Consider the following 27,380-nt stretch of genomic DNA (forward strand, 5'->3'; position numbering starts at 1 on the left):
ACAGCTGTGGCATCCTATTACAGTACCACACACAACCCAATATTCCACAAATGTTTGTAAGGGCAGACTACACGGTTAGGCTCTTGATTTTATACACGTGTGGAAATGGGACCAAAAACAGCTGAATTCAAAGATTAAGATGTGTGCCCTGATTCTTTTGTTCGGTAGTGCAGGGTGATGTCATTTGTTGCAGAACTGAAGTGGTTCTATTGATTTGCTTTGCTTGCACTGAAAAGTCAAGAAAAGTTCAAGCATCAGCCAATCACTTTCTTTCTCTTAGCCAAGTCAGTGTCACGGGTGGGGGGTTGGGATCTATCCCAGCTGCCACAGGGCAAGCAGTGGGATACACCCTGGACAGGTTGCCAGTCTGTCTCCGGGCTAACACACAAAATCACCAATTAATCTAACTCTACAAACTATATTTCTCGGGACTGTGAGGAAGATAGAGTACCCAGGGAATTCACAGAGAGAACATGCAAACCGGCCCAATGCTGGATTCGAAACCAGGCCCTTCTTGCAGTGAGGCAACAGTGCTAACCACTGCACTACCAAAAAGGTAACCAGAACCAGAAATAGCTGCTTCTGCAGTTCACCATCAGAAAGAAGGAGAAGCCAATCACTGAAGTGAGTAATCATACTTTACTACATGAAAAGATTAGCACGTGGCAGTGAGCCTGTGTCATGTAATTTGCTCATGTAAGCTTAGTTAGGTTTCATTGTGAGTGATTGGTTGCTGTCTCTATAGTGAAAACCAAGTCCCAAGTTCAGTTAAATGGGAAGGGCATCTGGTGTAAAATCTTTGTCAAATTAAACATGTGGATGATCTTTAATTGGAAACAGACATTTTGAAGATGACACTGACACTGGAGATGAGGAGAAAGACTTTATGAAATAAACTAGCACCGTAATTGTCGGGCTATAAGCCGCTACTTTTTGCACAAGCTTTGAACCCTGCAGCTTTTAGTCAGGTGCGGCTTTTCTATGGATTGTCCATAATTTTTGTGATATCGTAAGACGATTTGTTTTGTTTGTTCCGCTGTTGTACGGCACTACGTTGCCTGGCGGAAGGGCATGTGATCAGACACACAGTATCGGGGTTAAAGAGTGGTATGTTGGTCACGTGTCCATCCGCCAGGCAACATAGTGTCGTACAAGTAGTGCGAAAAACAAACTTCAAAGTAGCGCTACACGTTCAGCGGGAGTCGTGGATGACGAGCGGCGATAAACTTGCGAAAAGCAAGTTATGCTCAACTCCACCAGTGGAATCTGACAGCGTGGAAAAGTGTGAAAACATCCATGATCACCAACGGATTTCGAAGGGCTGGACTGCTGCATGATGGAGAGGAGGACACCGCCACGGCCCTTCTGAGGGTGTTCGACTCCGACACTGACAACGACGATTTCTTTGGTTTTGTAAGTGACAACGAAGGAATGAAGCTGAGAGTAGATGACGAAGCCACCCTGAGCCTGTTCGTATCCGACACTGGAGAAGAGGACTTTGGTGGTTTTAGTGGTGAATGACTGACTTTTCTTCTTGTTAAAGCCGTGTCGCTGCACCTGAGCCTAAAAGGTAGTCCGAATCTATTTTTCTGGTGTGCTGTAGGTTATTGTTATGTACTACATTTGTTACTCATTTATGAAGCACAGTACATGTTTCGTACTTGTAATTACTGCTACTTGTACATATACCTAAAAAGTTATGCAAATATGTACCCATAACTTGTTTTTCAAAATATTAATAAAAGTGATGTCTCCAAACAGCCATCTCTTTCCTGACAATTCCCTTTGTGCATATTCTCTTACATATGATAAGTCAACACTGAAACACCTGCGGCTTTTAGTCAGGTGCGGCTAATGTATGTACAAAACAGATTTTGAGCAGGGGATTCGATACCCATCCCCTGATTTTAGCTTGTGCGGCTAATATTCGGGTGCGCTTTGTAGTCCAGGAAATACGGTATTCCTACTTTACACTTACTCGGAGATGAATGTAAAGTAGGTTAAACCAGCTAAATGCAAAAGGGTGGATAATTTCTGGTAATGCAAATGTACTCTGTTACATTTCTCAGGAGGTAGCTGAAAATGTAATATATTATTTATACTAGAAGTAATGTAATGCAATGTAACAAGTTAAAAAATAACATTAAAACTAAGCTTTAAGAAGTTGGCAAATAGCAGCTAACAGTTGAGCCAGCCTGAAAAAACTGAGTCTGTAATTTTGAAACAATGAGCCTAAAACATGCTTTTGTTTCAAAAGGCTTTATTAGCTGTTTTTTTTCTGTTGCCATCTTTAAACCAAACACTTTTCTTTCTTTTTTTCTCATCAGTTTTATCCTCATAATAGTTCCCTAATGGTATTCTAAGATACATACGATGATAGATGATGCTTCCTGTTCTCACTCAGTTTAATAAAATCTTGAATGTATTACAAACTGATATTACTGTTAGTGCGGGTTAATAGAATTTCCTGGTGAAAATCAGAAGAAAATGAAGCATAATGGGGAAAAGGTAAGAAGAAAAATTACACTTTTCAGTATTCACTGCATTAGCCACTTTTTCATTCTATTTATCAGTTTTTAAAAAAAAAAACCTCAGTGTTTTCCTTTGGGGCCAAAGTAATGAGTTTGTTGGTGAATGATGTACCTTGAGTTGGGTTGTGGCTTTCCCAGAAGACTTTGAGGAGACTGGCAAAGCTGATCTGCTCTGGTTGGAAGACAACTCTGACCACCTCAGCGTGGCCTGTCCTGCCTGCAAAATACAACATTTGTGAGCAGATGAATGATACGGAAAGGTACAGCGTGTTCAGCTGATGAATCATTCCCCCTAATTCACTGCTTATGAAAAAACATTTAGATTTTTTTTCCTTTCACATTTTCCACAGCTCCATTAAGAGCTTTTTTTGGTTTGGACCTGGGTTGTTTCATTGCATTGCTCAATGTGAATGGAGGTTAAGATGGCCCCAGTTTGGAACTGAAGCAATGTGATGCTATGGACAAGATCACCCGCAAAATTGTTCTTAGCTTTTATGTAACACATTAAATATTTTCACCATATTGACTTTCCACTAGAAAGCCCTTTCTAATGAGGGACTTGGGAGTCACTGGTCTACATCGATTTGTTGTGCATTACTGAACAAATCCAGCTACTGATGAAAATACAGTGAAAAGCTTCGGAATAACAAGTGGACTGCAGTTGATCCAATTTTATTTTAACTGCTGGTTTGCAAGCAAGCTATTACCCATAATCCAGAAGTACTAGCTAAATAAGTACTTAAGTCATGATGAGGACCAAGCGAAATAGACCAGTAAAAGGACCTTGAGTTAAGATTATTTTGTTAACTTCAGCCTGACAGCTTATCACTCTTCACTTGCCATTAACAAACCAGCCTTGAAGGTCTTCTTACTGTTTTCCTTTGGATCCTTTGCTTGCATCACATGGTCTTCGTCAGCAGCTGTAAGTGCTTAGCTGTATTTTAGGTACCTCATCCATACTGTCTCTCAATTTGAGCTTAATATTTTAATCTAGACTTCACTGTCATTGACAGAAGAATCTCAACTCAAGGTTCACCTTTTCACTGGTTCTGGAGCTTTTAAAATCAAGAGTTATTGATCCCTCTAGTAGATGTGAACAAAACAGTCATGACTAAAGGGAAGCTTTTAGAAAACAAGAAAAAGCACACAAGACTTATAACTTACAGTATTCACATAATATATTTTAATATCCAAAGCTAAGGAGTTCTAAGGTAGATATTTGTATATTTTCTGAATGCCTCCAAAATGATCATATTTTACACCTAAAAAAACAGATTTTTTTTTTCTTAAATACTGGTTCAAAGCCGATTTCAACATTCAACCACTACAAACAATCGCTGTTACAGACAGTCAAACAGCAGCTGGTGCTGGTAATGAGCGTGACCCATTACGTGACACCTCATCTTCCCCCGTCTCTTATTCTGCCTCCACTCCTATGTCTCTCTCTGTCTTATTACTTTTTTAATATCAGGAGTTATGGATTCCTACGGAAAGATATTGGCGAACAGAGACAAAGCAGCAGTCGATATTAAATTAATGCTTCACCAGGCCAGTCTCACAGGAATTAATTCATCTTGGACAGCACGAGAAATACAGCAGTGGTTGGAACCACAAAAAATAATGCTGCAGCTGTTAGCTTAATAGACATTCAGCTGCAAAATAATCTGATAATCTATCATTAATTCAGAATCAACCTGCAATGACCTGAAATATTATTTTTCTCTTATTTTTGTTAAACTAAATGAATGAATTTCTTAAGACTCCTTTGCACCTGTATAAACAGCCTTTACTGGTAACTGGTGTTTGATGGCAGTGGAACAATTACATAACATCATTTTATAAATTCCATACATGTAATAAGCAGTTGCATGCTTTTACAGATCAAGCAGACATTAGGCAACATTTGCATTCATTATAATGTTTACTGACAAGTAAGAAGGTTATGTGATTACTTCAGTTTGTTTTTTGAATTACTCCAAAGGTTATGAATGGATTTGCATTAAAATTGTATCGGAGGCGGGGGCCTGGCCCAGCTTTGAAAGATTTCACTTTTGGATTTAATCTGACTCAGGATACTCTGGATTTTTCTTTTCTTTTTTTCCCTTTTCTTTTTTTTTTTTTTTTGGTAAAAACTGATCCAGCTCCATATATTCTTCTGGTTTAGGGCGTCAAAACTCTGGAGTTAAGGCCTAGAAACAGGCCCCAAAACAGGCACAAAGACATGACGAAAGGGGAGGACAGGACTATATAATGAGACACAGGGGGTCACAATCAAGTCAAGCCAGAGTCTTGAGCAGACACAAGACACAAGTGGAAAAAAATCGTTCGAGTTCCAGTGAAGTTACGGGGGGGGGACATGACTGGAGACATGGGGAAAAAATCTGGAAAAATCAAAACAGGAACAAAAACTCAACAATAAACAGGCATTGTGGGAGCAGGACAATACACCGGAACGGAACAAAAAACAGGAACACAAAGATTGTAAAACAAAATGTGCACAAAACACTGGCGCACAGGGAGCAGTTCATCAATAATTCAGGGGACCAACCCGGAGGATGGCAACACGGGAGTCCAAAACAGTTTGGTTCCGGAGGCCGACCGTGCGGACGGCAACGGCGGCGACGTGGAAACAGTTCAGGGGGCCGACCGTGCGGACGGCAACGACGGCAATGACGGCAATGACGTCTAGAGGCCCAGAAAGTGCCCGCGATGCTGAGGTGCTGGACGTACCTTGGACGGCGGTGTAACAACCGCAGGACCAGAAGCAGAGGCCGGACCAGGCGACGCCGAAGCAGAGGCCGGACCAGGCGACGCCGAAACAGCTGCGGATGGTGACACTGCAGGTGACGGCTGAACGGGCCATTCGGACCCTCCAGCAGACATGAGGAAGGGCTGGCCGGGCTCACCAGAACCCCCAGCGGACAAGGTAGATGGCGGCGCGGGAGCCGCAGAGTGCTTGATCTACTCACTCGAGCCTCCAGCAGGAGCAGATGCAGGGCCAGAGGGTGTCGGGACCCCTGACTGAACATTAGGCTGACTAGGTGGGTGAGTGTGTAGCTGACCAGGGAACTGAAGTACTACAAGGGACTGAACTGAAGTCTGAACTGGCACAGGGGACTGAACTGATGGCTGTAGTAACGATTGTGGTGAGAGTGGAGTAGGTGGTGGAGTAGATGACTGCACAGGAAACTGAACTAGAGGTGACTGCACAGGAGACTGAGCTAATGGTTCTGGTGCAAACATAGCTGCTGATGACAGAACCAATGGCTGAGCTACAGGGAGAGGGGACACTGAAGACGGAGTTATGGGTAGCGGGGATAAGGGCTGTGCTGCGGGCAGCAGTGACGATGTGGAGGTGTAACGGGTGGAGGAGTGGCTGAATTGGCTGCGGGCCGGGCGGTTAATGGCTCAGCTACAGAGTGCATTAATGGCAGGGCTATAGGTTGAATGACTGACTGAGTAGCAGCCTGAATGGCTGAGTGTAGTGATGGTTGTGGTGGAAGAGAAGCAAGTGGTAGTGTGGATGATGGAGCTAAGGGCGATTGAGTGGAAGACCGAACGGATGACTGAAGTGATGGTAGAGGTGAAAATGGAGCTTGTGGTGGAGATAACGACTGTGCTAGCGGGGACACAGGAGACGGAGCTGCTAAGTGAGCTTACCACAGTTCTTTGCATTGTTATGGCGGGAGGAGCATGAGGAGAACAGTCTTTTAGATCACCCAAATGGGAAATTTTGGTTTCAAAGGAAACAGTCTTTTTCTTCTCAGCCATAACATAATCAGACCTTGGGCCTTCAGACCCAGTAAACTGTTCAGTATCACTTACACTCACCTAAGGCGTTTGCTCTGGTGAAGTCCTGGGTTCCGTCCGTGGCAATTTTCGCTGCCTGCGCTGCTGCTGCTTCCCCCTGGAAATGGGAGTGGAGATAGTGGTGGTTGCCGGTAATGGCAGAGAGGTAGAATCTGACTCCTCCTCTGACCATATTGCTGTGAGAAAAGAGGCAGGTGAGCGGTGGTCAGAGCTGGACGTGGATGGTGAAGAATTCCGCGACAGTGGCGTGGAAACCCCCTTGCGCTTTAATGGCCGCTGCTGCATTGCAGAGAGCTCCATCTGCTGCTGCAGCGGTGGTGCCTTCGGCGCTGAATACCGGGAGCGGGCGAGAATGGCTAACTCTCGGGCTTGCAGTACCTCCCGGGCCTCGCGCACCATGTTTATTGAGTCCATAAATCCTCCAAGTTGACCAAAGTGGGCGTTCCTCTCGAGGATGGCTTCAATGGCTTTGATTCCTACTGTCACGGCACGGACATCATCAGTGTGGGAAATCTGCTCTACCAGACCTTGGATGCAGGCCAAATCAATTTCCCGGGCGGAGCCTGCTGAGTCCATGTCTGGTCGCGTCGTTCTGTCATGAAGCACTGTGTGGCAGGCAGGAGTTGGACCCAAAATGCAGGACTCAGACACAAGGGATGAACTCAAAACCACAGCTTTAATTGCTGGCACGGAAAACGAGTATACAACGCAAACTAAACTAAACTGGGAAATAACAAATTAACACACAGGGAGATCCACACAGCATGAGGGACGACGCAATACTGAGTCAGAGAAACACAGGGTTTAAATACACTGGGAAGTAACGAGGGGAATGAGACACAGGAGGGCACAGCTGGCGAAACAAGGAAGCAAAGCAGGACACATTCACATAAGACATGGACCTTCAAAGTAAACAGGAAATACACAGAGACACAGACCAGAGGTGGACAGAAAAGCACAGAGAAGCACGAGGGAGAGCACAGACATGACGGGCTGGGAAAACATGTAATGTAACACAAGCAGGGGAAGCTCAATAAACTAAGCAACTTAGGACCGATAAATTAACTCCAAGAATAACAAATGAACTTGACATGAAACAGGAACACAGGAAAACTAAGAGCGCTGGGTCGAATGACCCAGGATCCTGACATAAACCTTCTGTTTGTGGGAGGTAGACAGTCAAGGGGGAGGTAAAGATGATTGTTTCACACAGGATGAACTCCTCAATGAAAAATAAATAAGGACTACTTTGAAGTGTAAATTATACAAAACTACTCCAGCAGAATCCAGGAATAATAAAAAGAGAAATGAACACAGCAGCTGCCATTTAAAGACACAAAGACAGTGGACCTCCAGCAATTTTTGGACATTACTTAACAGTACCGCTGAGACAACACATATATGTGTCTCTTTTTTTTTGTTGTTCACTTAAGCACAGAATAAGAGAGAGACAGAGACCAACTAAACATAAAAGGTGACTGAAAGAATAAATCTGTTTGTGTGGGTATTTTACCAAATTGGAACTATGGTGTTATAAGCCCACTGGGACTGCACAGCTAGACTTGACGAGCACTTCCCCCGAGTGTCAGCTGTGTTATTCAGTGTGTGACAACATAAGAAAAACAAAAAACAATTAAAAGAAATGATATATCATGTTTACTTTGTATAATTACAGCAGTGGCAGCACTGATAACTAGGGATGGGTACTGGTATCCGGTGCCATGATGGCACCGGTTCTGACATAAACGGTAGTAACCAGACCGAAAAGCAGCGCACATTTCGGTGCTTTATTTCGGTGCTTTTTTTCCTGAGCTGTGATACACTTTAGATTCTAGCCAATCATTTTACGTTTCCGAGGATAGTAGGCGGGTCCAGGTACGTACGTTCTTGTAGAGCAGAGCTACAGATTAAAAATGCCCAAGGCGAAGCGGTCAAAAGTCTGACTGTACTTCACAGCAAAATATGCAAACTCAGCAGCAACAAGTGCTTTAAGCTGATACTGTGATACTGTCAAAGGAGGTAACACCTCAAATCCGATGAAACACCTGGCGACGCATAGTGGGTTTTTTTTGGGTTTTTTTAAAAGCTGAGAAATGCACCGTATTTGATAGCTTGCTGTGAGACCTCACACCGAGCACATCTACTGCGGGTGTGGTGCCTGTTATCGGACCCGGAGTTAGCAACATCCCCCAAAAACCCGAAGAGGAGAGTCCTGGCCCCTAGCCCTGCCAGTGTAGCAGAAATGATGATGGATGATGATGCAGCAGCAGCCGTTCTTCTCTGCGTGAGTAGCTTAATGCTGTTCGTGTGTAATTTACGTTGAGTAGGCTCACCACGTTATTACATTAATGCATGCAAGTTGAACTACCAAACACCGTAGTAGTTACATGCGGCTGTCCTCTTGTTTGATGGCAGATACTCCCTTCACCCTGGCCAAAAAGGCTAAAATGACCAAAGAAAAAGTGGAAAACAGTTAAACATGAGAGGTTTTTGGACAAAGTTTGTGTTTTTTCCATTGTTTAAGCACTGCTTCCAGCCAAGAGTGATACCATATATGCCCCATAGCTGCAGAAAAGGCTAACATTTAGAGCTGGGCGATAGAACGATAACGATATCTATCGCGATATAACTTTTACTCGATAGAGAAATTAAGCTATCGCGATAGACCTCGTCGCTCTTGTCCTCAAAAAAAAAAAAAAAAAAAAAAAAAAAAAGGTCGGCCGATCCAAATTAAGTAGCGCAGAGCCGAACCAATCACAGCCGCAGCTTCACGTCGCGTGACTTGTTACGTACAGCACAAGTGCCAAGCCGCACGTGTGTTTGTTTGGGAAGCAGCCAGCGGGTAATGGAGGAAATGAGTGTACCGACTAGAAAAATCAACCGAGCGTGACCGAAGAGAAAACAGATGATGGTTCCAATGCCGGAGAGATTGTCGAACGGAAGAGCCATAGAAGTTCCGTAGTGTGAAGGTATTTCGGCTATTTCAAGTCTGACAAAAAACAGAGTAGCGTGCACTGTAAATTGTGCCGAAAGCAAGTCTGGAAATACAATAAACTGGTGCATGCGTCACACTGTGCGCCACGTTATTGTTTCGGTGAAATGAATTTCTACAATACTGTTACTGTTAATTCTACTCTCTGCAGTGTTTAAATGCTTACATATACACACAGTTACTGTCCCTCCACACATACGACTCGGTTCTGCTTCTATGCCCCAGCTTTGTTTACTTTTTCCCACCGAGGCTTCTAGACTTCTGATTGGCCAATATTTCTGCACGGTTAGGAATCTAGCGCCGCCTGCTGCTTTGGCATGTTCATAGCAGCGTTTTCCTTCATTTCTGCCTTTACGTGTGGACGGGATTATTTTTTTAAAACGAAAACGGAGAATCTCCGTTTTCAAAAATACCCGTGTACGCGTGGACGTAGCCTCAGTCTCTGACTGGAAGCGCTAATTCGTCATTCGGCTTTTGTCAGACTAAAGTAACTGTTAAAACTGTTTGAAAAGCTAAGCTATACAACAAGGAGAGATTGAGAATTTCCTTTTAGTTCTCAGTTTATTTGATATTGACAAAAGTTAGTCAGTTTTGTCTGTTCTTCTGTAAAACAAACTAAGATTTATTTTTAGAATTAATATTTTGTTTCTAAGTGGAATTGACAATTTAGTCTGTTTCGTTTGTTCTATTTTGAAACTTAAACGCTTTAGCGGCTGCCTTTTGTGTAGTTTGCAATATTTGCCTTTATTTATCTGAAAAAGTCTCATGTTCCTTAAGTACATCTACCCTGTTGAACTTATTATGGGAAATAAATATTTAAAAACAAGCTGCTGATTATTTCACATTTTACTTGTGAGCAACGGCACATTTAAATCTTACAAATATAGTTATTTGGCTTATATCGTGATAGATATCGTTATCGCCTGAAATGAAAAAAACATCGTGATATGAAAAAATCTCATATCGCCCAGCTCTACTAACATTGTTATCTTTTTACAAAAAAACAGCTAAACATGAGAGGTTTTTGGACCAATTTTGTGTTCTCCATTCTTTAAGCACCGGTTTGAGCACCGTTTGAGCACCGGCACCCTTTCAAAAGTACCGATTTGGCACCGGTATCGGATAAAACCTAAACGATACCCATCCCTACTGATAACCCCCAAGATAAAGAAGACACTATTTTGGCTGCTCTCTCATTCGCAAGGGGTTGATATTCCTCAGTAGCTGCTTTATTCAGGTGATGAATGCTGAGCTTGTATGATGTCAGCCGTCAGAGTTCAATGGTTAAACCCTTCTCATCGAAATTTCTGCACAGAATGCAGAAACACTCTCACAAGATGATTCACGTTTTTTCGCCTACTGCTCCCTAGCAGCAACTTCTTTAAAGGCTTTAAAAGCCAGAAAAGTCCAGAAACCAATGATGATGTTGCAGTGGATGGCTATATCCATCCCTTACACATATATAATGATGTTGCTCTTATTCGGGACCGCTACATCGATCACTACGGCCGTCTTCTTCTTTTTGTCTACCACCACTATGTCCTGTTGGTTAGCCACCACCATTTTGTCCGTCTGTATCTGGAAGTCCCACAGGATCTTAGCTCCACCACCCTTGGGGGCATCTCCCATTTTGACCTCGGGACTTACAGGCCATATTCAGCACAGATGTTCCTGTACACTATGCCGGACACTTGGTTATGGCGTTCCATGTATGCCTTGCCTGCTAGCATCTTGCACCCTGCTGTTATGTGCTGGATTGTCTCAGGGACATCTTTACACAGTCTTCACCTGGGGTGCATGGTGTCTGGTGTGATAGACCCCAGCCTTTATGGATCTTGTGCTCAGAGCTTGTTCCTGTGCTGCCATGATTAGTGCCTCTGTGCTGTCTAATATTACATTACGATATATATATACACAGGGCTCTAGAGTGCGACCAATTTGGTCGCAAATGCGACCAAATTTTTCAGTGGTGCGACTAAAAAAAATTTTTTGGTTGCACCTGTGCGACCAACTGTTCGGGTAGCAAAAAAAAAAAAAATCTGCAACCTTCCCTGTGGTCAACAACAGACACACATTTTGCCCCTATCGTGGACTAAACCAATCAGAGATAGTCAGGGGCGGGACCTCTCTGATTGGCCGTGGTCCAGTTGAAAGTGCAGGTGGAAGTGGGAGGTGAGTAGCTTGAATAAAGCGATATCAATTCATTAAATCCTGAATCGACTTTTAAATATAACTGTGTTTTGCCAGAAACGCCAGATTCTCAGATTAAAGCTCACAAAACCATTTCAACAACAACCAAACAGCAAATGAGAGCAGGTACACGGATTCCACACAAAGACGTAAACACAGAGCGGACCGACGCATCAGAATCAGCTTTGTCTTTCTCGGCTTTCTCACCCGACGGCCCGTAGACGGACACGCTGTCGGAGCTTAGCGATTCTGATGCGTCCGGTCTGCGCTGTGATTACGTCTTTTTGCGCTGATTCTGAGCTGCAGGTTTTGTCTCTCTCCAACCAAAATTCACCGAGCCAGCAGCAAAAGAAGCAGCAAACTGCGCTTCACATTTGATCAATGCGTCATGAATTTTGCTGTTTTGCTTCCACGACTATTAAAATCACATTCATGCACAGCTAGCTCTCTCTCTCTATACTTCAAGAACAGCTTCCGTCTCCAATCTCTGTTTTCTGTATTATTCATTCGCTTATTACCCAACAGTCTACCGTTGTTCACAGCGCTGTGGCTGCTGTCTTTTTCTTTTCTTTTTTCACTTAAATGACCTCGGACAAGAAAGCCTATTTTTTCTGTTATTCAATACTGAAGAAATGGATGGATTATAGAAATCAGTGATGATACCCAGCCCTAGTGAGCAGCCTAGGCACGACAGACGTGGATGTAGCTGTAATAGGAAAAGAACTATTGCTAACTTTTCTGTTAAGTTAAGGCCTGATCCTTCTGAAATTCATAGCCAGTGCTCTGACATGGTGTCATCAATCTTTGAATGCTGAAAAAGCACAGTGTATCCAGAAAAACACATTATATTATATAAATTATTATAAAATTTGTGTACGCCTAACTTTTGTGAGCCATGCCGGTCAGATCCTTTCCAGATGGAATTGCATGGCGGATCAAAATCTGACAGTGTTTTTCAGCATTCATAATTTCATCAACTTTGCCAAGATCCCCAACACCACTGGCTGAAGTACAGCCTCAAACCATGACAGACCCTCCACCATGTTTTACAGATGGCTGCAGACACTCTGTTGTACCTCTCTCCTGACCTCCTCCACACAAACTGACAACGATTTGAACCACAAACTTCAAATTTGGATTCCTCACTCCATCAGACCTATTGGCACTGATTTTCAGTCCAGTGTAGCTTGGCATACCTCAGCCTTTTCTTCCTGTTTCCTTTCCTTAGGAAAAGCTTCTTGACAGCCACTGTTCCACTGAGGCCATTTCCGACGAGGCTTCAGTGAACAGCACCTGGATCAACTAAAGTTTCAGCTGCAACTCTCTCGACTCTCAGATACTGTTCATCTGCTGAGGATAAGTTTTTAACACCTGCCACATCATCTTTTGTCCTCCACTTATCCAGTTTCCTCGATTTTTTTTTTAATGACGCACTGCACAACATGGTGAATAGCTCTTTGGGAATCACCTTGTTGGTCATAAAATAGTATTTCATGTCTGTTTCATTGGTTCAACTAAACAAAATGTAAACAAAGTATGTACTTTTGCAACAGGCTGCAGGTAACAGTGTGTAAATATACCATTTAAGTTTGGATATTTGTAAAGTTGTTATGTGCTGACACATCACAACACTGGTGCCTTTTTTACTACTAGAATGAAAGAAATGGGGGTGGATGAAGATTTTTGCCCAGTACTATATAAGAAAAGCCTGGAGGAGGAGCTAAATGATTCACTTTAACAACTGATTAAATTCCTTTTTAAATACCATAATTTTAATTATCGCAGTGTCTTTATAATATTCCGGGTTTATGTACAATTAAAAAATTAAATCCATCCATTCCTGATTAACTGCGACAAATAAGCTGCAGGCACAAGCACTCATCTTCACGGCAGTTTTTACAGCTTCAAACGGTAAAAATAAACACACATTCCTTTCACCGTGTATGAAGATGGCTTCAAACTCAAATAATGACGAGCACACAGTGGAGTGAGAGAGTCAGAAACAAAGACAGCAAGTGAGAAAAATAATGAAGTGTGTGGGAGTGTTTTTACATCTATACTAACTCAGGTGCTCTATCTTAAAAAAAAAAGAGAAAAATATGCTAATATAATCATCACATTTTGAACCTACGCAGATCTGACTGTAAATATTTAACCAACAATGAATATTCAGATCAATCTTTTTTTTCCCCCTCCGGTTGTGTGTGTCTCTTGAAGATGTGAAGGTGTGAGGAGCACTTCATTTAGCCAAGTGCCCTCTTTTAATAGTCTGCCAAGATACCGTGCTAATTAAAACACACATCCAGCAGTTCAAACCAGGTTCGCGGTAGGTGTTTTTGTTTCAGAAACAGTGAGAGCAGTTAGTTAATGCCAGTTTAGGACTGTCACTGCGCTGCATTTGAATATGAAAGGTGAATTTTAATAAAAACTCACAAGATGTGCCTCTGCTTGAAAGTGTATCATCAAAAGTATTCAGCATACAGATAAGATATCACTCTATAACATGAATAAATGTAAAATAGCTGTCAGTCTGCTTACAATTAAAGAAGGACATAAATGAGCTGAAACGTGAAGCCAAATGTCTCAAAAGTATCCCAGAGTTTTTTTTAACTAGGACTCCAAGTCCAGAAACACAAACACACCTCTGGGTTTAGCCTCTGCTGACAGATAAATCATGCTACCAAACTGTATACTCATGCATGTCAGAGGTATCAATGTGCTGTTTTCCCTTTGACCTGCCGATCAGTCTCTGATATTTTTCATATGATTAAATTAGCCCTCATGCGCCTCCCCAGAAATGTAGCATGGTCACGATGCAGACTGCAGCTGTGAATGGTTACTGATGTGCACAACCCCTCTGTAGAACATAATGTGATCCATTATGGGATGTTATTCTATCTAGATTCCACATAATGCTAATGTAATTTGCCAGTGTAATCTGCCATCGCCTTGTTTTCATACCTCTGCTATTCTGTGCATGAACTCCGTCTCTTGTCTGCACTGCAATAATTAAAGTATTCATTTTGTTCCATCTCAAAAATGATCTTCTCCGTTTCACTCCTAGTTTTCTGAAGTAAGAGAATCAAGTCAGCAGCATGGAAACCCCGCTACCAATTTGTGTTTTGGAGGTGTAATTACAGAGCCATGCCCTGTCTTAGATAAAATGAAATAAACTGCAATTCAGCTTCGCTCGGATTTTATTTGTGCAAAAGAAATCTGTGTCCAGTAACCTGGAGAATTTTGTCTCAAGACTTGTTTGAAGGCGATAGAGGGTCCAGTAGGCGCTGCAGAAGGAAATGTAAAAGCTATTAAATGCTAGTCATTTTATTATAGACATAAATTGAATTTCCCATTAAAGAAAAGTTAGAAATTATAGTTCAGTCAGAACCCCTGTAGTTAGAAGTTGCCTGTTATTTCCTTCTGCAGTCATTTTTATATTTGTCGTCATTGACTTCATTCTGGGATCTTCAAATGCATTTACGAAAAAATTGCCTAAACTTACACCATCAAATCTCCAGTCGGGCCTCCTTTTTGCTGCTATGTTTATAATCACTATAAATAAAAGGGTACTTTCTATTCAAATGCTGCTCTCACATTTTTTTTTCCAGAAACTCAAAAGCCAACTGCTCTCTTTCATTTTTGTGTCTTTAACACGCTGCACACACAGACAGCATGAAAAACACCAACTTATCAATTAATCATCTAAACTTTTCTGCACCATATCGATGCGACTGTTTGACAGAAAAAAACCAAGTTAAAAAGTAAAAGAGACAGATGGTGATGCAGATCTAATGATGGATTCACTCTCTACTGGCCGACTGAGAGGTCTGGACACACACACACACACACACACACACACACACACACACACACACACACACACACACACACACACAGCTCCTCCTCAGAGTGGTCAGGCATGAATAGCAGCCTTATCCATGCCCCAGTATAATAGGGCCTGTGGGAAATGATTCACTCTTCTGTTTATGTGTGTCTTGTTTTCCACAATTTATTGAGTCACAGTAGAAAACACATGATTATGTGTGTGTTGGTAAGCAGAGGGTACCTGTGCAAACTTCCTTGTAGGTGGGGTTAGATGTGTAACCCCCAGAATAGCCCACTTGGGTAGAATAAACTCCTTTTTGCCTCCAAAACTTCCTCTCTGCACCCCAGAAGCAGCCCATACCTTCGAGGGGAAAAAATAAATAAATAAATAAAACAAATAAAACAAATAACAGCAGTCTTTAACAACCAATCCAATTTAACAAGACAGTAAAGACCAGGTCACACCATGCATCACATCTGTGGGAGTATTTACTGACTTGAGTCCCTCATTACCTTCTGTTGGCAGAGAAAACTCACAAAGATTCAGATGTTTGACTTTGATGTGAGCATTTACATGAAGAATAAAGGCAGACAAATACAGAAAATGAGATGCCGTTTGACTGGGAGTCGAGTTTGTACGGTGGATGGTAAATTACTTATTTTCTTCTTTCTATATTTGTTTCTTTTAATTGTTTTTTCATGTGTCATGTAATACGGTTGGAGATCCATTTAGTGTAGTCAATAGAAAATCATAAATCTCATGACGTGGATTTGATAGGAACTGTTTGCGTGCTTTAGACCAAACTGTGGATGATGAACACAAACAAAAAGAAATACAGAAATCAGAAATAAACTGCAGGTTACATGCATAACCCCGGTTCTCAGACTTTTATAGTAAACCCATATTTACAGAGTCTTATATCCACAGCTAAAAACTACAAACTTTATTTTACTTGCATAACTCCAGTTTTCAGATTAGCATGATACGACGTCTCACTATGGAAGAGACATCCACTGTGTAGAAATGGACAAAAGTGAGGGGTGAAAAACAGCTTTTTCTGAATGTGGAAAGAAAGACACATTCAAGTAACTTTGAATACGGCATGATTGTATGTGCCTTAGTATTTCAAAAATTGCAACTAGGATTTTACCCCACAACCATCTCCAGGGTTTACAGAGAATGAGCTGAAAATAGGAGAATACCTAGAAAATATCCGTCCAGTTCTCTAGATAAAAATATCTTCTTGATGCCAGAGATCAGAGGAGAATAGTCAGATTGCTTTGAGCTGATCGAAGGGAACGGTAAGTACAATAATCCAGTAGGATCTGGTGGAACCATCATCATGGATTTGTGGCCAACAAATCTACAGAAATTGTGTAACGTGTTCGTGTCAATATGGATCAAATGAGGAAAACTTCCAGCTCCTTGTTGAATCTGTGCAATGAAGCAAATCTGGTACTAGCAACATGAAACAGTATAATTTATATATGTATGCATGTGTTTTATTTTTATTTGCAATGCTAATTTTGTAGGCTAACCTTATATATGTTTTGTCTTATTCTGGAAGGTGAATTACACAAATTATAAGAGAAGAGAAGCAGAGTGTTTGCAGCTATAGGTCTAAAAACAACAGTGCAAGAAGAATAACTACAAAAATTGAATCTGGTGTTATATAGCTAACTTAAATTTCACAGATATATCCAGGAATGGTAAGGATGCAGCAACTAACCCCGTGATGAAATATATTCAGATTAAAAATGCAAAAATCTGGGCGTAACATACAAGCCTATGGCTGTGAGTTTTAAAAGCAAGCCTGGTTCATAACTGGAGTTTATTTTTCAGCATGTTTTCAATTAATTTTCAGCATTACATTGGGTGACTAGTCTAATATTACATGTAGAGAAGAAGTAGGTAGCTAATGCTTCATTTATGCTTAAGTTCATGTGAGTCAACGTGACCATCAATAGGAAGCCCTCCACTTTCTGTTTGTATGTGTACATGACTATATTTTCCCCTTTTTGTGGCTTGTGCATGTACAAGAAATACTGAAGTTAACAAGGCAGTAAAGACTGAAATTGAAATCACTGAAATTACAATTACAATAAGCTGCAATGCAGGTTTTAGGTCATATCAGCATTTAAGCTAAACTGCATCAATTTCCTTGTATGTGTTTGGAGACACTTACCAAACATGGCCATCTCTGTTCCCTCTGGAAAAGGTGGAACAGTCCTGTTTCCATTCACATCATGTTTTTCTGCAGGAGCAAGTGACAAAGAAAGAGAAGGTATGAGAATTAAAAGATAAGAACCAAACGGCTGAAGACCGGCTCTATTCTCTGCTTCAGTTATGTTGTTATCTGCAGTGTGGTCATTGTTTACAGACACTGAGAGGATTTATTCATTAGATTTGCACCACTGGTACATGTTTCCCAACATGTTAATGTCTTCCCGAATCCAGTATAGGAGCAAAGACCACTCTGCGTATGCCAAATCAGACTTTATCTGTAAATGTAATTAATATTCATGCCAGTATCATTTTAAAATAGCTGTTAAACAGTTTTTATTGTAGCCAGCTATCATCGGGGAATTTCTTTCCAAACGTACAGCACAATTTCAATAAAAAACATGCTTTTAACAAGACTGCACCACCAAAATACACAAGATGTAGTACACACACACACACACACACACACACACACACACACACTGAGTGACCCACTTAGACAGTGGCGAACAGATCTACATAATTTCATAGCAGCTGCATTCACTCCAATCAGCACAGAGCCAGAGGTGCACAAGGACCCATTTGAGGCCACCCAGCCACCTGGCTGGGCTAACACACATTAGCATTAGCATGCTGGAGGCTGCATGTGTGTGTGTGTGTGTGTACAGATGGCTTGCTGTACAATGCTGTGGGGGAGGGAAATGGATTAAATTAAATGTGATGATGGAGGAGAATGAGAATAAACGTAACATCTGGATCCCCCCTTCTTACACCCTCCCCCGTTTTCACAAAAACACGCAAACATACATGCACACACACACACACACACACACACACACACACACACACACACACACACACACACACACACACACAGTCTTCACGCGTGATCGCATAATTGACATGAGGGGCAGCATGCCTATAGACAAAAGCAGCCAGATGGACTGCCAACCAATCAGCAATGCGTGCGCACACACATCAGAAAATGATTTTTGATTATCAGTTTTTACATTTTGCACTTGGTGTTCTCAGATTTTTTTTTTCTTTTCATTTTGTACAAACACAAAAAGACACACTTTATCACAATCTGAGCGAATGAGTCGTCCTTGTTTGTCTGATTACATGAGCAGCTTTTCATCCTGTGTCCGCCCAACAAAAATCTTCAGACACTTTCTCATCTTCCTCTGGATTCTATTCTCTTATATATGTTTTGTCTTATTCTTCTGGAGGAAGGTTTGGAGCTGCAGCCATCTCCTGCCCTGACTGGGAGTTTGGAAATGACTGCACCTCCTTGCCTTTACTCCCTTTACTATCCTACTGTTCGATTAGTATCCCATTGCACAATATCCCTGTTGTTCCTAATGTCCAACTGTGCACAAAATTTGCAATTGATACAAGCTGAAAAAGCTGCTGTGTGTACAGTGACATAATTATTTGTTCAAATGTTTAAATATGATGTAAAGTGAATGTATAATAAAGAATAAAGCGAATAAACTATTTTTTTGGATATTTTCTATGTATTTCACAAATCAAATCCAAATTGATCCGATTTAATTACCAACCTTAGAATATTGACAAAAAAAAGAATTTTCTAAATTTGAATGGTTGACTATAATATATATATAGTCAAGCAATCTTATAGATTTTCTTGCATATATCCACATTTCTATCCTCTGCTATAGCCACAAGCTGTGGGTAATGACTGCAAGCATCAGCCTGCAGATGCGAGTGGTGAAAATGAGCTTTCTCTGAAGGGTGCCTCGGCTCAGAAAGGGTGAGGCGCACAGTCAGTTGGGAAGGGCTCAGAGTAGAACTGCTACGGTAATTATTAGAGGTGGTTCAGGCTTCTGAATATGATGCCGCCTTGGTGAGGTGTTTCAGACATGAACAACTGGAAGGAGAGCCCAGGACACTCAGCTGACCTGGCACCGCCTCATTTTCCTCACAGAAGACCTGAAGGTGGTATCTGGGGAGAGGGAGGGCTGGGCATGTCTGCGTTGACTTCAACCTCCACCACCCCTAACCCAGATGAGGAGCAGAAAATGAATAAATGGATAGATGGATATCAGGATGGCTCAGAATGGCTCTTTGGGTGTGTCTACAAAATTATATTACACTACAGTGAAGGCAGCAAGACTGTATTATATTATCTTCACTAATATCTGTATATTTTTTGTCATTATTGGAAAAATAGATGATGATGATGGATGATGGATGCCTGACTTAATAAAAGCCCGATTATCAAAACTGCTTAAAAAATAATTTCCTTTGGGCTCTCACTAAAACCTTTTTGGAAGATGTGTAAATTCCCATTGTGAAGGAAAAACCCTAAATATACAGCATTTTGCCCTGCAGGAACCCAAACGTTGTCTGTTGGCTAATCCACAGTGTAATCCAGTGTGCTGATACTGGGTGCCTTCTTCTGTCTTAATTGGACAGATGCTGAGAGATTTTTCATCTGAGATGCCCCAGTTTCCAGACACCGGAAAACTGGATTTAAACTCTAGAATAAACGCTGGTAACGGAATGATTTTTGGCACAAAACCAAGGGAGTTGAAAGTCATAAAAATCATCACAAATGAAGCTTTAATCCAAAAAGCATCAACCTTCAACAACCTGCAAATCCCTGTGATTTCAAATGGAAATTTAAGATCCTGCACCTTAATACTGGTACACATTCAGCATCCCCTTTCCTCCTCCTCCCACATTATCCTGTGTGTGTGTGTGTGTGTGTGTGTGTGTGTGTGTGTGTGTGTGTGTGTGTGTGTGTGTGTGTGTGTGTGTGTGAGAGAGAGAGAGAGAGTGTTAGTAATGGCTGCCTTCAGGGACCAGCAAAGGCATGTTCATTACTGGCTACACACAAGCACACACAGATACATGCGCGTGTGTGTGTGTATCGCACACGCATGCCATACACACACACAGACAGACACACACACACACACACACACCAAGACACTGAAAGATAAACAATTTAAATGTAAATGTCAGTGGGAAAGACAATAAATTCAGACAGAATACTAATGAGAGTAAAAGCTCACTGTGTGTGTGTGTGTGTGTGTGTGTGTGTGTGTGTGTGTGTGTGTGTGTGTGTGTGTGTGTGTGTGTGTGTGTGTTTGTTTGCGTGTTATAGAAAAAGAAAGATAAAGAAAAAACAAAGCTCTGAAATGTAAACACCTTTCTTAGTAACAGCTGTTGCAAACACACACGCACACACACACACGCACACACACACACAACCACACGCACACACAACCACACATGCACCAGCCCATTTGTTTCTTGAAAGATTTGAACAAGAGCAGATAATAATGTGTACCAATAAATTTGCAGGATATATTTAAACTCAGATGAGATAGAAAAAAAATCCGTTATTTATTATAAAATTGCACTACAGCTTTTATAATTTCACTGCACAATATTTGTTGTTTGGCCTGAGCTCTGCAAAAGGACTGACTTGAGTTTTCACAAAATCGGTGCAGCAATTCTGCTCATTTTAAAAAATGTATTCTGCAGTGACAAATCAATTGCACACTGCTATTTAAGCTGCTTTTTTCCACACATTTCCCAGGCAGGGCTGATTTTTAATGCTCACAAGGTTCATGTTTTAGTTCAAATGACACCCAGATACAGTAACTGCGCACACTTCAAAGTATTGTTGAAATTATGCTCACTGGTTTGCTTTCCTGCTTCTGCATGCTGCACTTCAGAACCTGAAACAAAGCCCCACACCCTACAATTTCCATCAATCCTTACCAATAAAAATAGAGCCAAGTTGCCACCAAGTTCGTCAACAAATTCCTGTTTTTTAATGCCAAAAATATATCCATTCAACTCAGATTGACTTCACATTTTTCCTCTCTTCATCTTTGCCCCACTTGCAGTAGATCCAAGCCACAAATGGGACCTGTCTCCTAGTTTCAAATCCACTGGTACCGACCATCCAAGAAGTTTGTGCTTTAGTTCTCATGGGTGAAGTTGCAGCATTGTTACCAAACACTAATTAGCAGATGTGTGTCTGTGTATCTATTCAGATTAGTCAGCTAAGAACGACGGCTGTTGTTAGCTGATAAATTACCAATCCATTGTCTCATCCAAATATGTTAATATCTGGCTCAAAAAACTAATATGATAGCAGTCAAAACACAGAGGCGTCAAAATGAGGTTACAGTGGCTACACCCACCTTATATATGTAGAATCTTTAGAAATATAAAGTACCAATAGAGTAACTACATCAGTTAGTCTATTGTTTTTAATTAAAATAATTCAGGAACCATAGTTTACCCTACAATACCTGCTCTGCAGCCTTTAAAAATATTTATTATTTCTTTCAATGTAACCTTTATGATCTTGTGAGTTTAGAGCTTTACCACAGCATTTATAATACCGCAATTTATGTTTAAGATATTAATGTGTATAATATTCCCAGTCCCACACAATAATACAAATCATTTGACATGCCAGAATTAAATTCCTCTTCTACTTAGTGCCAGCCATGCCATTTCAATTCCAGATTTAATATGAAATCATCTCAGAATGCAACAGCGTGAAAAACAAATGAAAAGGAATGAAATCTGGATCGCCCCCCCAACAATTTCCTTTCTAAACTTACAGGACTGCGGGGACACTCAAAGTGAAACATGCTTCCTGATTTAATTGTTGTTTGTGCTGTAGACTGTTTAGAGATGAAGAGCTAAAAACTAAGGACATTCCCCCCTGTTTCCACCAGCCAATCGCACCCTGGGCGTATCTGTCGGGACTGAAAAAGAAAACATAATAAGAAACTGCCTTAAGTGTGCATTTTTTGTAATGGCTATCAGAGGGCAAGAAAACGTATAGTCCTATGGAAGTCTACAGACTGACCTCAGCAAAGACTTTCCTGCTGGGTTTATGGTCACAGTCAGTAATTTCATACTGAAACACTGAATTTATTTTAATTTTTTCTCAATGTAAGTATCAGAAAGGAGGATTATCCCAGATATGTTCATTGGCTAACCACTTCTGACTGACCAGTCTGACCGCTTGTCACATTCAGTTTCATAACACCAGGACAGTGATGGCTTCAAAACGAGACTTCAAAAACTAGTGGGTGACCTCACAATGGCAATTTTCATACTGTTACTGGAATCAGTATACTGGTGTGTATAATCACAGGTGCGTGCACCAAGGAAGAGCTCATCAATGCTGTGGTGCCCAATATGTGTTCATGTATTGCATTTAAAAAGTCAAGCAACAAGCAGTAGCAGACATATTATGGGACTAAAAACACACAGACTATTTTCATTCTCATGCTTGCCTGACTTTGCGCGCTGATTTAAAGAAGACAAAACAGACTGCAGATTGTTTCTGCTCCGCATCTTGTTTCTGTGTTTATTCAAGACAGTTTCTGACTGTTTGCACTAATTTTCTTTTATTTAGTGGTAAAGAGCAGCGAAAGAGGTTAGAAAGCACTTCAGGGCCCTTCACATCAGAGACCCACTTCATTTTAGGTTTTGTGTGTGTGTGTGTGTGTGTGTGTGTGTGTGTGTGTGTGTGTGTGTGTGTGTTTGTGTGTGTGACTAACCAGCCTGCCTCCCGGTCTCTTCTCCCGCTCCCTAAATCCTGTCACAATAATAAGCCTGATCTCAGGACAAGCGTTTATCCATGGTGACATCTGTGGCACACACGTTCACACTCTCCATTAGTGCTGCTCTATTTCAGCTCAGGCCTACGTGTGTGTGTGTGAGTGAAGGCAGCCAGAATCAGCCAATCAGCACTCAGTACATTCCAGTTTATCTCCATGGCCTTTCATCACGCCCTTCATCGCTTTTTAATTTTCTGTAGTGCAGCCACAGATAACAAAAGAGAAACTGATAAAATAAGAAAGAAAAGAGTTAAATAAACCGATCAGCACTGAATTTATTGTTGTGTAATGAGGCTATACTGCGTCATTAAAAGATAGTCACCTCAATCCTATGAATCTGCATGATTTCCATCAGCCTATTCTGTAGAAAATGATGTGACTTTCAATAAATTTCTGCCGATCCGAGATAAACGAGAGCAGAAAATCTCTTACGTCACCCTGCACACAGAGCTGACAAAGTGCTGAGTCAGGCTCTTGCGTCATTGTCTTATATTTTGTAGCTATTTCATCTCCCTTTTTCCTTTACTTGGTTTTCTTTCACTGTTCATCAGCAGCACAATAAAAACCATTATGCTTGAAGGAAGAGCAAACTCCATGTAAACTGAAAGGATTAAAACTTTCCTTGTGTTAATTGAAAGCACGGGAAAAATTAAGACGCAAAATAACACCCAACAAACTTGTCAGATGTTTGTTGGGTGCAAACTTTTTCCAATCAACCACTCAAATCTGTGAGAAACATCCAGTCAAACTTCCCAGACTTAAGACTAGTAGCAAACAACAAAGGAAAAAAAAACTTCTGATCTATGAGATACAGACGTGGAGGTAAAATAGTTCAAGAAGATTCTTGACTCGATGCTGCCTAAAGCTGAGAAGTTGAATTCTCTCAGGATCTTACTGAGGGATCCTGGGATGGAAAGGTGGAGCATGAGTTGGACTGGTTAAAAGAGCTATGCCAAAATCACAGTGTGGGTAACACAGCACAGTTCTCAATTTTAGTAGTTGCCATTAATGGTTAAACAAGCGGAAAGCAGTCAGTAAACAGTAAAGTGCCAAAAACTCTAATGGCCACTTGAGGCTGGCTCCAACAGAGAATCAATCCCAAATCACATGTTAAAATGTCCAAATTAACAGGAAAAACAAACATGTTTACAGCCTGATACAAAATAGTTTTGGTTTATAAGCGTAGTTTTACTCTTCATAGCAACCGAATGTTCTTTTAGAACTCGTCCATGTGAATGGTAGAGTTAGGGGCGTGGCTACTCTGACTAACAGGTATGCAGATGCAGGCAGCTGGAGCCAATCAGCATCTGCTGGGCCTCACCTCTGCTAATCCAAGTGCATCAACTGGACCTTTGCCATGGAGCATGTAATCATCTGACAATTAATTTGAGTTTCCTATGTGTGCCTATCTACCGAATTTTTCGGACGATAAGGCGCCCTGGATTATAAGGCGCACTGTCGATGAACGGGTCTGTTTTCATACATATGGCGCACCGGATTATAAGGCGCATTAAGCAAAACAAAACAGTCAGATAAGTCACACTTTACTCAACTCATTCTTCTTGCTTCCTCCACTTCGGTACCATTGATTCATTAATGCTGAATTCTCTCGTAGCTGCTCTATTCCCATGTTGTTGCAGTACATTAATGACTAACCTCGTATTGTGGATGGATTATCTCAGTTGTTCTCCTGGCTGAAGTTTTGGTCCATTTACAGCATCCTGCCATGCGACTGCAATTGTTCCTAACCACTGGGAATCACGTTAACTTTTATCGAGTGGAAAAAAGTTAGCATTCATTCTCCAGCTTTACTGTGTTTATAATAATAATGGATTGGATTTATATAGCGCTTTTCAAGGCACCCAAAGCGCTTTACAATGCCACTATTCATTCACTCTCACATTCACACACTGGTGGAGGCAAGCTACGGTTGTAGCCACGGCTGCCCTGGGGCAGACTGACAGAAGCGAGGCTGCCATATCGCGCCATCGGCCCCTCTGGCCCACACCAGTAGGCGGAAGGGTAAAGTGTCTTGCCCAAGGACACAACGACCAGGGCAGAGAGCCCGGGAATCGAACCGGCGACCTTCCGGTTACAGATACGCTTCTCAACCCCCTGAGCCACAGTCGCCCCACGTATGTATACGTAGCACATCATTATATTGCCCAGAGGTCAGCAACCTGCGGCTCGGGAGCCCCATGCGGCTCTTTAGTCCTTGTAGTGCGGCTCCGCGTGGTTTGGGAAAATAAATTAGAAGTATTTAGCTGAAGTGTATTTTATCTATGTTAGTTCTTTTTTAACTTGTAGTTCTAAATTGGAAGATTGTTGTGATATTGAAATATAAAAATAAAATTATATTCTATTATTTTTTTCACTCAAAATAAGCGTCACACTCGCGGAAGCCGGTGTACCCTCCGAAACGCTGTGCATTTATCGAGACTTTCAACCCCAGGTAGGCCAATTATGGATCTTTGTATCCACATTATGTCAGCAGCTATTTTCAACCGTGAGCTATGTTAAAAACAAACACCGCTCACGCCTCACAGATGACAGCTTACAGTCCTGCGTAAAGATGAAAGTGACTTTGTACAGCCCTGATTTGCAGACGCTGTGCGCAAAGGTTCAGGAGCAGAAGTCCCATTGTAAACACGGCAGACCCGACGATGTTTGCACGAACAAGCTTTTCACACACAGTTGCTGTACGCATACAGCCGGCTGTAGCTTTGCAGCTCACAGCCCGACACACGCCAACACAACAGCAGAGAGAGCACAGACGTAAAGGCGGCGAGCCGTGATTGCGGGTGTCGCTCAGGTGCGTCCGCCTCCCCTGCAGCGGCGCTGCAGACCACGCCAGGTCTGGTCAGGTAAAATACATATTTAGGCAGAATTTTGCAAATATCTATCTTTCTTTTTTTAGCAGCATAGTGCTTTTTTTCCAATTATTTTTTAAAAGCCAGGCCAAGGCTCCAAAAGCCCAAAGGCAATATAAGGGTGGCGGCTCACAACAGTTGTTGTTTGCTACATGGATCATTTTAGTTCAGCTGGGTGTCTTTCCGTTTGTTATATTTCGTTCAAAATGTGTTAATTACATAAATAAAATATAATTTTCTCTGTAGCACTTCATGGGTTTCATAAGCAACACACCTTAGTTGTTCACACAAAGCATAAAGATAAAAAACAATAATTACAGTGTTATCTTCATTTTAGATGTCAAAAAGTATTTGCAGCTCCCGGTGTTTTCTTTTGCGTGGAAACCGGGTCCAAATGGCTCTTTGGGTCTTAAAGGTTGCTGACCCCTGAGCTTGCCCAACTTCAGTAACCCTGCAAAAGTACAAAAGTTACTGATGTTTGGTTTTCTGTCTTCATTTATGTTGGAAGTGGTGGCAGAGCTGTATGTTTTAATTTTATCACAAATCACTCAGTCAGAACATGCTATATCATGCTTAGGTAACTAGCGAAACTAACTTCCTGCTAACTTCGAACTCCATTAAATTTAATAAATCTACCTACGGCAGATGAATGGTATCTCAAAATAATGTGACGAGACATGGCCTTCACTGGATCCATCTACTGTTCGTGAAGCCTCATCAGAAATGGCCTCCATGGAAGGGTGGCTGTTAAGAAGCCATTCTTAAGGAAAGGAAGAAAAGGCTGATGTGTGCCAAATTACACAAGTGGACAGATGTTTCAATGAATATCTGCATCAATGTCTGATTTTCTGCGCAAAATATAAAGAAATTAGGGGTAATTCAACACTTTAGACATTACTATATGTACAAAAATTCCCACATATGTTTGTGGTTCTACAGAAAAAGTCTAAAGATCACTAAAGTATGTCTTCTTCCATTTTAACCTGTCTGAAGAGTGTCTATGCAAAATGTCATGGTAGAAACTTCCAATTACTGCAGTTATTAGCATTTGTCATGTGGTCTTCTTTTTTGTATTTCCTCCAAAATTACTTTTCTCTTTAAAAATGCTGCTGTTTAAGAAATGATTAGTATCTATATCAGTAAAATTGTAGCTAGAAATATTGATAACGCATCAAATTGAAAAAAAATTGGTATCGCCCATCTCCATGAAGAACCCCGCCTCCTCCCCCCTGGAGCTCCCGACTTGACAGTGATAAATGAAGCACTGCAGCTAATGTCTAGCTTGGGGAGATTGGAGTCCACACACACACACAC

At 41.4% G+C, this 27,380-nt stretch overlaps 1 protein-coding gene across 1 annotated transcript in view; it reads right to left on the reverse strand.

The window, feature by feature from the left end:
- The window catches only part of msraa (methionine sulfoxide reductase Aa), a 61,402-nt gene that overhangs the window by 22,139 nt on the left and 11,883 nt on the right, over positions 1-27,380 (reverse strand). The window contains exons 2-4 of the mRNA XM_085372569.1: positions 17,535-17,603; positions 15,590-15,709; positions 2,644-2,748 (exon numbers count right to left, since the gene is read on the reverse strand). Of these exons, the coding sequence (XP_085228695.1) occupies positions 2,644-2,748; positions 15,590-15,709; positions 17,535-17,603 (294 nt within the window). The remainder of the gene's footprint in view (positions 1-2,643; positions 2,749-15,589; positions 15,710-17,534; positions 17,604-27,380) is intronic.

This window comes from Diplotaxodon limnothrissa, linkage group LG15 (assembly GCF_057381915.1).
Source record: "Diplotaxodon limnothrissa isolate DT_005_m linkage group LG15, D_limnothrissa_male_GT1.1, whole genome shotgun sequence".
Lineage (NCBI taxonomy): Eukaryota > Metazoa > Chordata > Actinopteri > Cichliformes > Cichlidae > Diplotaxodon > Diplotaxodon limnothrissa.